Source organism: Chenopodium quinoa, unplaced genomic scaffold, assembly GCF_001683475.1.
Source record: "Chenopodium quinoa cultivar QQ74 unplaced genomic scaffold, ASM168347v1, whole genome shotgun sequence".
In the NCBI taxonomy this organism is placed as follows: Eukaryota; Viridiplantae; Streptophyta; class Magnoliopsida; order Caryophyllales; family Amaranthaceae; genus Chenopodium; species Chenopodium quinoa.
The window spans coordinates 528810-540328 of record NW_018742271.1 but is presented as its reverse complement, the minus strand read 5'-3'; the positions used below and the strand labels follow the sequence as shown (position 1 = coordinate 540328).

General features: G+C 36.4%; 2 protein-coding genes across 3 annotated transcripts; one reads left to right on the top strand and one right to left on the bottom strand.

The window, feature by feature from the left end:
• LOC110684527 (protein KRI1 homolog) lies at positions 1-2996 on the bottom strand. 2 transcript variants are annotated; one of them, XM_021860973.1, is made up of 2 exons: positions 969-2996; positions 1-339 (listed from the first exon to the last, which is right to left on the bottom strand). In XM_021860973.1, the coding sequence occupies exon 1, from the start codon at positions 2885-2887 to the stop codon at positions 992-994; it is 1896 nt and encodes a 631-aa protein (XP_021716665.1). In that variant the 5' UTR covers positions 2888-2996; the 3' UTR covers positions 1-339; positions 969-991. The 2 variants fall into 2 exon arrangements, with proteins under 2 accessions (XP_021716665.1, XP_021716670.1); XM_021860978.1 differs by having other exon boundaries at positions 1-275.
• A 104-nt stretch (positions 2997-3100) lies between these two features.
• Positions 3101-10935, top strand: LOC110684540 (ABC1 family protein YPL109C, mitochondrial-like). Its single transcript, XM_021860991.1, has 5 exons — positions 3101-3250; positions 6172-7459; positions 8793-9059; positions 9869-10024; positions 10485-10935. The coding sequence occupies exons 1-5, from the start codon at positions 3243-3245 to the stop codon at positions 10602-10604; spliced, it is 1839 nt and encodes a 612-aa protein (XP_021716683.1). The 5' UTR covers positions 3101-3242; the 3' UTR covers positions 10605-10935.
• The last annotated feature ends 584 nt before the right edge of the window (positions 10936-11519 follow it).

Below are 11519 nucleotides of genomic sequence, written 5' to 3'. Positions count from 1 at the left end.
TAACCATCTCAAGAAAACAATTTGTATAAATTAAAAAAAAAAATGTTTATCCAACTCAACATTCCATACAACATTTGATCAGGCAAAGTACAGACTTTGAACAATGAAGTTAGACAAGGCCTATATATTTTGAAGGGTGGGGAACAAAAATTCATTGTCAAACATTAGCTCCAAGAACTGCAGTTTAGCAGATATAGCCAAAGAGAGGAACTTCATAAATCCACAGTTATCTGCTTACTTTGATCACAGTAATCCAAAACTTGTTTCAAGGATCGCTGCAAAGTATTCAAATTTGTTTCAGAGATTGCGGCAATGAATTCAAATTTGTTTCAAAGATTGCTGCAAAGTATTCAAACATTGGTTAAATAAACTGCTCAGAAACAAATCATTTAGGCAAGCCAAACTGTGAGCCTTAAAACCACCTATTGAAGATCTATTGAAAGCCAAACTATTCCTCAAAAAAGAAAAGAAAGCCAAACCAACATAAAATGAATTCTTAAGCATCAAAAAGATATCAAGGGTTTCCAGATTTTCATAATTATTGCCACCCAAATGAACAGTAACATCAAGGCACATATGACATATACCAGTAAACATTGACAGCAGAATCATACAGAAACAGGCAGGAACAAAAGGAGATTTTCAGAACCATCATCACCCAAATGATTTGAAGAGACAAATACTACTCCGTATTAAAAAGCATTCTTAAAAAAGTTTATGCGAAGATTTGATCATGTGACCTAAAGTAAATGAGTAAATTTATCAAAGCATTAACCATTAAACCAAGCAACATTTGGGTGGTGACAAAACAATGCTAACATCTACACTCTAAAACAACTACACAAACTTTGTGAGTTTGTAAATATGTATACTTTACAGCATACTCCATCTTATATTAAAATCACAATGTCACAAGCTTGAAATTTGCAGGCTAGCTAATTGAACTTAAATTAATAGTCAGGAATTACCTCCTCTGACTCATCTCACAGGTTTAACTCTTTGACTTGTTCTTAGAACTGGATGGCACTTTTCCATAAGCAACAAGCCTTGATTCAGGCAGCTTTTTCTCCTTCATCCGGCGCCTCCTCCTGGCTGCTCGAGACAACTGGCTCTCATCAACACTCGGCTCCTCACTTTGTGCTTTCCCAGCATCTACAGATTCCTTCTCATTATTCGTTTCACGAACATCACCCTTATCCCTTCTCTTTCTCTTCTTCTGGTTCATCTTATCATTCACAACTTTCTCGAAGAACATCTTCTTCTGAATTTGAGGCACCTTCCACTCCTTCTCCCTATAAGTCGCAAGCTTCTTCAACGAAACGTACTGATTCAACTCCTGCTCATCCAACATCAAAATATCGGCTGCACTCAATCCATATTTCGAGGGCTTAACTTCCCTGTACTTAAACCGGGTTTTCAAATCTCCGATACTATCCTCATAATCAAGCTTATAAAGTTCCTCTTCAAGCTTCTTATCAAGAGCTTCCTTAATGGCAGGCTTCTTCCTCTTCCTCTTCTTCTTACCCTCATCTACTTGTTCATCATCATCTTCTCCTCCATCAACATCACTTCCATCCTCGGCTATACTCTTCAACCTTTCCCTTTCAGCAAAAAACCCGTCATTCGATTTAGTCACATCCCAATCCTCAGGCAATCCAAGCAACTCATCTTCCTTCTTAAAATCCGGCTTCTCCAAATCACTCTCACTCTCACTCCCGAACTCAGGATCAACATCCTCTTCCTCATAATACCTATCCCCAAATGCAGCATTCATCTTCTTATCGAACTTCTCAGGATCGAAATCTTCCTCCAAATCATCCTCATCTAAAGGAATATCCTTATCAATACCCGCAATCTCCTTAATCTTACTAAGCTTCTCCTGAATCTCCTTCCTCTTCAAATTCTTCAACCTCTTAACCTCCTCCTGCCTCTCAATCTCAGCTTGTGCCAGCCTCTCCTTCTTCCTCTCCCTCTGATTCTTCCTCGCATTCGTCTCCTTCCTCACCGAACCATCCACTATCCGTGAATGTCCCAAAACTCGATCACTGGCATTCTCCTCAAACCGAAAATTAAACCCCTTCTCATACTCCTCCTGCTTCTCAATTGCCTCCTCATCATCTGATAACTCGGCTAATTCATCCAAATTCACCTTACTCTTCCCTTTATCACTATCAATCCACAACTTCTCCTTCAAATAATTCTTCAAAAACACATCATTCTCACCCAATGTATCGTCCTCTCCAAAATACTCATCCAATTTCTTATTCAACTCCTCATCATCCTCCCCTTCCTCCTCCTCCTCCTCATCCCTCTTTTTCTCCCACAACAACTCGCCTTCGTCTTCGCCCCCGCCTTCGCCTTCTGCCTCCGCCATTGCTTTCAACACCTCCTTCCTCAAATCCTTCTGCTCCTCATTATAACTCTTCACCCTCCCAACTTCTCTCTCCTCCTCCTCCTCATACTCAGGACCTCGCTCAATCAATTGCTCAGCAATCACATCCTTCAAATACTTCGGCTTCTTCTTCTTCTTCTCTCTCCTCCCTTCACCTTCATCTTCATCTTCTTCATCACTGCTACTCTCAAACAACTTCGAATCCTGCTGCTTCAAACTCGGATCTTTATTCCTAACCTTCATCAATGCTTCCAGTAACTTCCTCTCCTCTTTCGCTGCTTTCACAACATCAACAACTTCCGATTCAGAATCAGTGTCAGACTCAGAATCAGACCCAGAATCAGGAACAAGTCCCTTCTTCTCCATCTCTTCCAATTTCTGCAATTCCTCTCTCTTCTTGTTATGCTCATATCGCTTCGCGAATTCCTTGTCTACCTCAATCTTCGATATCTTCTCAACATCATCGTCATCAACATCATCGAACAATTTCTTCATTTTCGATTTTTCGATGATTTAGGGTTTCTGATTTTGTTGGAGCTTCAATTGTGGGTGCAATTGGCGGTTTTAGGGATGAACTAGGGTTTTTCCAGAATTTTTTTGGGGGTTTTAGGTTTGCACTTTGCAGCCTTAAATTGAAAAGGAAAACGAGGGTATTTTGGACATTTCATATTTTTAAATATAAAATAGTGTAAAAGAAAAGGAAAATAAAAATTCAAGCTATTTATAATTTCTTCCCCAAATTAATTGTGGTCGGAAATTTATTTGAATCTCCGGCGAATCAGAGAATGCCGACGATTCTTTTGCACCGCCATATCGCCGTCGCAAATTTTCAACTCCTTTTCAATTAATCATGTCCAGGTAAAATCTCTTTCTTTCACTTTTTAATTTTCAAATTTTAATTCGATTTTTTTTTTCTGCAATTGGGCTGAATTTGATTAATGTTTGAAGAAAGCATTGAATTGAATTGATTTGATTTTGCAATGTATTAACTGGAGATGGTAGTGATAGAATTTGAAAAAAAAAAAAGCGATCTGTTTAATTGTATTTTTGTTACTCACTGGACTAGGATTGATTGTCGCGTTGATAGTGTAATTTGAACTGCTTGAAGTAATGTGATAACTAAATTCGGAGTTGTTTATCGTACTTTGAGCTCGATTAATTGATTCACTGTTGCTATTTAGATTATACATGCGAAATTGAGGTTTTTGGGAATTTTGGGATTGTGAGGTGTAACAATGTGGTGATCTTCTATTTTTGTTAGAAAATATGTTTTTCCAAGATATTAGGGTTATTGAACGGGATATTATTTTGAATTTGGAATACTACTAATATGATTTGTTTCAGCTACGAATATTATTTTGAATATGATTTGTTTCAAAAGAATGCCTCTTTTTAGGATGTTGCCTGTAGGGTATAAATTGGATGAATGTCTCAAGTTTAGGTGCCCCGTAATGTGTTACTTTATCCCGGCTGTTAGGGTGAGGGTCGGAAGGGTAAATCTATATGGATTTCCTCTATGACTGTAAAGAAGCTGATTTCGTTGGACCCTTGACTCTTTGGTACAAGTGACAAGCATCTGAGATGATTGATATTCGACTATTTGTCCATTAGCAAACAATAATGAAAGTTGTCTAATTATGACTTTTGCAACTCTGTTGAAATATATCGTGAAAACAATTGCAATGTATCCTATATCTATGGAGATATAAACTCTTGCTCATGAGTGGAGACTATGTGGGTTTAAGGTTGGATCTATAACGCAAGGAATACTAGGGGAAGATGTTGACCTTTGAGGGACAATTCAGTGGCTCATTTTCTCTGACTATCTTATGCTGTCAAATGTAACAGTTATAAAAGCTGTCTAATGATGTCTCTTTCAACTCTGTTGAAGATGTAAATCATTGTGATGTTTAAGGGAGATAATCTCTTGCCCACCTAGAGGAGCGATGAGTGGCAACAGGTGGTTTAGGGTTGCAGTGAATATGTTGTGAACTGAGGTAGCTTGGACAGATTTAGTGATGTTGAATTAGAGTAGAAAATTGCTAACTAATACGAAGTATAAATGAACTGAAATTCACATAAATGAAGATGATAAACACAAGCTTTCGAGTGGCTTGTTTCACTCCTAATGGCTAACTTAAATTAAAACAACAATCCAGTATTCTGGATGCCTTTCTCTCTCCCTACTCTCCTTTACAGGGTTTCTTATTCTTGTTTCCTGGTTGAAGACACAATTGACCCCACTTTATTTTGATAATTGTGGAAATTTTCTTAAAGGATTTGTAATTTTTTTTACAAGATTTGTTATTAATTTAGCTATTTGAACCCACTAAATTTTTAATATTTATCTTAACCCCAATAGGCATATTTTCTAGATCACCACTGTCATTTCTAACTAACTTTTTGCCTTTTTCCTCAAGCTTCAACTGTACTCATCATAAGGCTAGTTCATTGTAGAATACTAGGGGGGAGAAGAAGGATATATGCCTTCTTTAGTTCTTTGGATGGAAATTGTCACCTATTGAAAGAAATTTGAGTTGATAGTTTCACATATTGTATGGCTTTGGAAGCAGTCAGAAGGGAAAAAATTTTAAATGCTGTATTGTCTATTCCTTCTGCCCTCTTTAGGTTGTTTCCATATCATGACTTGAGTCGGTAGCATTAATTACACCTAATAATCTACTCTTTCCGTCTTCATATTTTGTCCCTCTGGCTATTTTGGTTTTCTGTGAGATATTGTTCAATTCTGAAAGTAGCTGTCAAAGATTATGTAAACTTCTTAAGCCCTCCTTGATTATAATAGATTTATAAGAGCTTTTTACTTACTACCGAAATATTGTACTTCGTATTAGTTAGGATAATTTTGGAAGAAGATAAGTATGTACAACTATGTTGACTCAATTATTAAGTACTAAATTACTAATATTCCATAGTATGACGTATGAGAGAAATGTGGTGATGAAGTCAAAATAAATTACCCTATTATTCTAGAAGAGGGTAGGGAGATTAAGTAACTTCCATTTGAGGGTTATCTATTACCCTATTTATTTTACTTATTATCTACCCCCATAACAGTTTCCAATAACTGATAATGCCCCTAATTTGATACCCTTAATTCCAGGCACACTCTTAGAAGTTAGATTTCCATTGGGAAAAAAAAAATGTTGGGTTGGGTTGAGTAACATAAAAAAATGTGACAGATGTTGCAAACTTCCTATAAATCTTGTCATAACATATAACACATAGAAAACATAAAATGTGATAGATGTTGCAAACTTCCTACAAATCTTGTCATGACATTTAACAAATACAAATCTTGTCATAATTAGATTAATGCTAATTCATAATGCTTCTACGCCTATATTAAAAATTAATACAGCAACAAAACCTTAGTCCCAAAACTGTTATAAAAATTAATATTTTTTTTTTAAAAAAAAAAATAAAGGAAAAAATCATTCTCAGGTTTGCCATTCATGACCAAAGATTTTGGATCTAGACTTCTATGGTATGTGGAGTATAAACCCTATAAAAAATGCCTCCTGGAAACAAAGAAGTTTGCAAATTACATGAACACCAGTTACACTTCTTTGCTTTTGTGGCACCAGCCTCCAGAATGTAACCGTTGTATACCTTGCAATCTAGTGATAAGGCATAAAATTCATGGCTTTTTTTTTATTTTAAATAGACCCAATGATCTATCAGATGGTGGATCTTTTTCTTATTATTTGAGCGTCACCTAGTTATGGCATGAATTTTTCTGGTGGACTCTTTGATTGCAGATGTTTGGCTGCTGGGAGAGTTAGAAGTATCATTCGCACTTTTCTGCAAGAGCAGAAATGTAGCAGTAGCAAGTTGGACCCCTATTCCCAGTACAATTTTGTGAGAAAAAGCTATGCTTCACATAATTTATCTGAAGCAAAATATCTTTTTACCAACAATGGAAAACGGAAAATGCATAGTTTCTCAGCAAGCTATATATTGTCAAATGAAGCAAAAGTTGCTTGGAGAAAGCTTTTATCTATGGAGACTAATGGGGGACAAGCTCTTTCTCATATTAACAAAGCTGCTGCTGCTGTATGTTTAGCTTTGAGCCGTTATCAACTACTTGCTCCTAGTATGCTTGCTTTAATAGCTGGGAAGTTTTCAGGTGGACAATCTAAGTGCACTCATGCAGACAGCTTAGCAGCAACCAGCACTCTGTATGATCATGCGCAAAATGGACATGTTTACTTGGCATCCTTTGCATTTTCTCTGGTAGAGGCTATTATTATATTTCTTAGGGCAATCTATCTAGCAATCATATTTTCACCTTGTGTAGTTATGGCTCCTTTCGCCAATTCTCTTGGTGTAGAGTTTAGAAAATCCTGGCTTAGTATTCTTCGCCGCACCCTTGAAATGGCTGGTCCAGCATTTATAAAATGGGGACAATGGGCTGCTACAAGGCCCGACCTTTTCCCTCAGGATATTTGCACAGAACTCGCACAGCTGCATTCCCAAGCACCAGCACATAGCTTTGCCTTCACAAAGCAAACAGTTGAGAAGGCATTTGGCCGCAAGCTAGGTGAAATATTTGAAAAGTTTGAAGAGGAGCCTGTTGCATCTGGGAGTGTTGCTCAGGTTCATCGAGCTACTCTGAAATTCCGTTATCCTGGTCACCCAATGAAGCCTAAGTTAGTTGCTGTGAAAGTTAGGCATCCTGGTGTTGGTGAAGCAATTCGTAGAGACTTCATGATAATAAATGTCTTTGCTAAAATTTTAAACTTGATACCAACGCTGAAGTGGTTGAGACTGGATGAAAGCTTGCAACAGTTTGCTGTGTTTATGATGTCTCAAGTTGATCTAGCAAGAGAAGCTGCACATTTGAGTCGATTTATCTACAATTTCCGCAGATGGAAGGATGTTTCATTCCCAAAGCCTCTCTATCCTTTAGTGCACCCAGCGGTTCTGGTGGAAACTTATGAGCATGGCCAAAGTATCTTGCATTACGTTGATAAACTTGAAGGACATGATAGTATCAAAACATCACTTGCTCACATTGGGAGTCATGCCCTTCTAAAAATGCTTTTGGTATGATTTTATACTCATAAATCAACTAGTTTTCGTTTGAGAATATATCTCTTTTTACTTTTCCTTATTTATTTTGCAAAAACAACAGAAATTTTATTGAGAAACTTTTTGCCAAAATTGAAGAAGAAATACTCTTTGGATGCAGATCAAAGTTTGCAAAACATCAATGACCTAAAATCATTACTCCCATTTTCCTCTCCCTTGATTTCTGGATGAGGTTGTTTTGGCTGTAAAGTTGTAAGCCCACCATTTAACCTTAAAGTAGTGGGTTCAACTGCTCATTCTGACACAGCCTGGGAATTGGTAAAGAAGTAAAAATATATTGTACATAGTAAAGATATGTTATATTTCTTGATGGTTCTGCTACCAGTAAGCTCCTCTAAATCCATCAAGAGGTTTCAGCTTCCTAACATGCTTGCTGTACAGTGCTTGTTAATGCTTATTGCGTCATCGTTGGCCTTTGGTTCTTTGCCTTCAGATTATATATATTTTCCGATATGAGTTAAATCTTGGATCACACTTCAGAGTAACTGAACCATGTTGACCTGACATCTGTGTCTGGGATATAGGTTTATATGACACAAAAAGAGTTATTATAATCGTTCAAATGCCTTGATATTGTAAGCTGTGATTCAAATTTAATAGTTTTAATGCATTTCTAAAAAATGTAATAATTGTTGCTATCAGACGAGTATTTGTTGCCTTTGTATTCAGCAGTACTTATATGAATGGATTTATAGCACAGCTAACATTACATGACTGAAGAATGTTGAATGTAAGGAAGTGGAAGCAGTAGAAGAGGAGGGCTTTCTGTTCTCTCTTGGTCTTCCCTGTGCTAGCTGAGGCGGGAATCAAGAAAAAAAAATTCGGACAAGAAAATGAGTGTTTAGGGAAAGATACAGATCAATATTTTTGGGACAAAAGATCTGAGTGTTTTAGGGCAGAAAATGATTGTCGTAAGCACTAGTAGTCCAGACTAAGGAAATAAGCTCTCTAAGTCACCTAAATTGTTGCTTTAAAAATAGTAGAATTTGACCCGATCTGTAATGGCTGATTTGAGGTGCTGGCAACTGTCTTACACCATATGCTTGAGTGCTGATTAAAATCTAAATTTTTATCTGATCTTATCAACTCAAAATACCATCAATGTTCAGAAATTTGGTTGATTCTTGGGTCTCAGTCAACCAAATTTCTGAACATTGATGGTATTTTGAGTTGATAAGATCAGAAATTTGGTTGATTCTGATTGCAATCAATAGTTACTGTATTTCGTTTGATTTCCAGTACTATTCCATAGACTGATATATTAATGAGAAAGAGGATGCCTTTGCAGGTTGACAATTTTGTCCATGCTGACATGCACCCAGGAAATATACTTGTCCGGATAAATAAGAGAATTCCTGGGAAACAGCTCTTTGAATCAAGGCCGCATGTTGTATTCCTCGATGTAGGCATGACTGCTGAACTTTCTAAAAGAGATAGGGTTAATATACTGGAGTTTTTCAAGGCCGTTGCTCTTCGAGATGGTCGCACTGCTGCTCAGTGTACTCTACAGTTATCAGAAAACCAAAATTGCCCAAATCCTGGGGCTTTTGTTAAGGTAATTTAACTTTTGGTAATAGATGTCAACAGTCAAAATTAGTGAGTCAAGTTGATTGTTCCTAGTTAGCTCCTGCTATTGAGTACAAGTGTTCGGTCAAGATCCCTCATTCAATTTTCTAGTACCTAATGTTCTGTATAACTTATCTTCATTGTTGCCTATATTCCAACTCATCCAAGCCACATCTCTATGTGGAGGAATTGCTTTTACATAGTTTCCTTTGACAATAGTTTCCTTTGACAATGTTCTAGTCCTTCATATCTGCACCAAAGAGATCAATTTTTCATGCAGTATTTCTTTGGCTCTTGCTTGATGAGGCAACCACCTCAACCTGATATTTGAAGCCACTACCATCCCTGCCATCTCATAGTTCAAGAGATGTCTGGAACACACATTGGGTAGACAGATTGATGTTGTCATTTTTGTTAGACACAAAAGTTCAACCCAGTTAAACCAAAGCCATATGGTCAGTTCAGTCATATAAGTAACCGTTGAAACTTGAAAGTACATAAGGCCAATAAGTCACTCTTAAATTACAATCAGTTGCAAAGGGATCATCAGGTTCTTGATATACACCTACTTTCTTGGAAAATTCTGTTAGAAGGTTTGGATTTCACACAGGCACAATAGTGACTGTACGTTTTGAACACTCTGTATGTTTCCACTAAGTTTTGTGGTGACCATTAGGCTTTGTTCTGTTAAAATTTTGAATGTATACTATCTAACTGCAGAGCCTTCAAATTTTGCATGAATATCTTAAAGGCATGATGCTGTTTGACACTGCAGTAATTTTAATACATTGGTTACAGGAAGTAGAAAAACAGTTCAATTCCTGGGGTTCACCTGAGAGCTCCACTTTACATGCTGCTGATTGCATGCAGCAACTTCTGGAACTAGTTCGGCACCACAAAGTTAACATTGATGGAAATGTTTGTACTGTGATTGTCACAACCATGGTTCTTGAGGTATTCTTTGGCCCCATCTTAGAAGCTTCAAATTTTCCCTATTCAGACTTCATTATTTCAGTATAGGTTTTATTTAAAGGTCTCTTAAAATTATGGCAGGTTCTTCTATAAACTGGTGCATGTTGCTCTTGTGTAGTCTGCTTCTTTACAAACTGACAGTTTTGCAATTCATTTCTTCTGTACCATAAAATACTTTTGTAAACAGAGTAAATAGGAGGGGATACTGTAGTGACTAGTGAAGCTTACCATTTCATGAATCATTTATATTGTGGCTGACTATGAATAAAAAATAAATTAAATAAATAACTGAATGTACCCTAAGAAATCAACATTGTGGTGTACATTAGGTTTTTGTCATGTATAATGAGTGAATCTTCTGCAATGAGATGTATCTGCTATAAAGTAATCAACACAATCATGTACTCACAATTTTCTGGTATTATTATTATTTACTCTCCAGGGTTGGCAGCGTAAATTGGATCCGGATTACAATGTATTGGATACTCTGAAGGCAATGATGTTCAAAGTTGACTGGGCAGAGTCTCTGAGCTACACAATTGAAGGTTTGGTTGCCCCCTGAGCTGATGTCAACTATACTTTCATGACATTTAAAGAAAATAAGGAAAACAAAATTTTTGATTCATACATATTGTGACTATAACTATAGAATCTCTCTTTTAGAATAGGTTGGCAGAGATGATGGCGTCTTTACAAGTTGCCTGCAATTTTTCATTTTTGTTCCATAGTGTACAATATCATTGATCTCATAGAAACACGGATCTCTGCGAAACACGGAAACTTCATTCATGTATTTGATCTCAAATTTGAACAAATAAGTGAGGATGCACGGTCCTTGGATCTTGTATATTTGAACTTTTGGAATAATGAGAAATACCTTTGCTTCAGGATAATACTTGCAAACCAAAAAAAAAAATTCAGCTTTTTTTTTTTTTTATAATCTCTTGCTTGTAACATTTTTTCATTTTGCAACCGTTTGATTCTGAACTCAAGTGACTGTTTCATAAGATAATTCAAGTTTACCAAATTAAAAGGGAAAGTTTTGAAAATGATAACACTTCTTTGATATAGTATGTTTTTTTTTAGGAAGAGGTGGTGGGGGGTCATTAAATCTTTGATCTTTAAATCTTGACAAGTATCTAAAGAGTAGACATGTAAGTGAAGGATACAAACCTAAAGCCATGCCTGATATCTCACTTGTTCTGCAGTTGCCTATACTTTTCATGGGAGGATAGGGACAACGGACAAGTGGATATCCTATACATCTATTCATGCATATTTGCAACACTTTCTTTTTAGCACGGAACCACTTATTATTTTAATGTTTCTCTTGCACCAATTTTATTGTTTTTTTTCTCTAATAAACAATTAAAAACACCCTAATCAGCCCCACTTGCACAATAATTTAATAATTTTAATGTATTATTTACTATCTTCCTAATTATATGAAAACTGAAGTGTTGCAAGTTTTTAAGAA

Bases quoted from the DNA above. Each gene is read 5' to 3' on its own strand.
- LOC110684527 (XM_021860973.1), bottom strand. From the start codon at position 2,887: ATGAAGAAATTGTTCGATGATGTTGATGACGATGATGTTGAGAAGATA.
- LOC110684540 (XM_021860991.1), top strand. The intron at 7,460-8,792 runs GTATGATTTTAT...ATGCCTTTGCAG, and splicing joins CCCTTCTAAAAATGCTTTTG to GTTGACAATTTTGTCCATGC. The intron at 9,060-9,868 runs GTAATTTAACTT...CATTGGTTACAG, and splicing joins ATCCTGGGGCTTTTGTTAAG to GAAGTAGAAAAACAGTTCAA.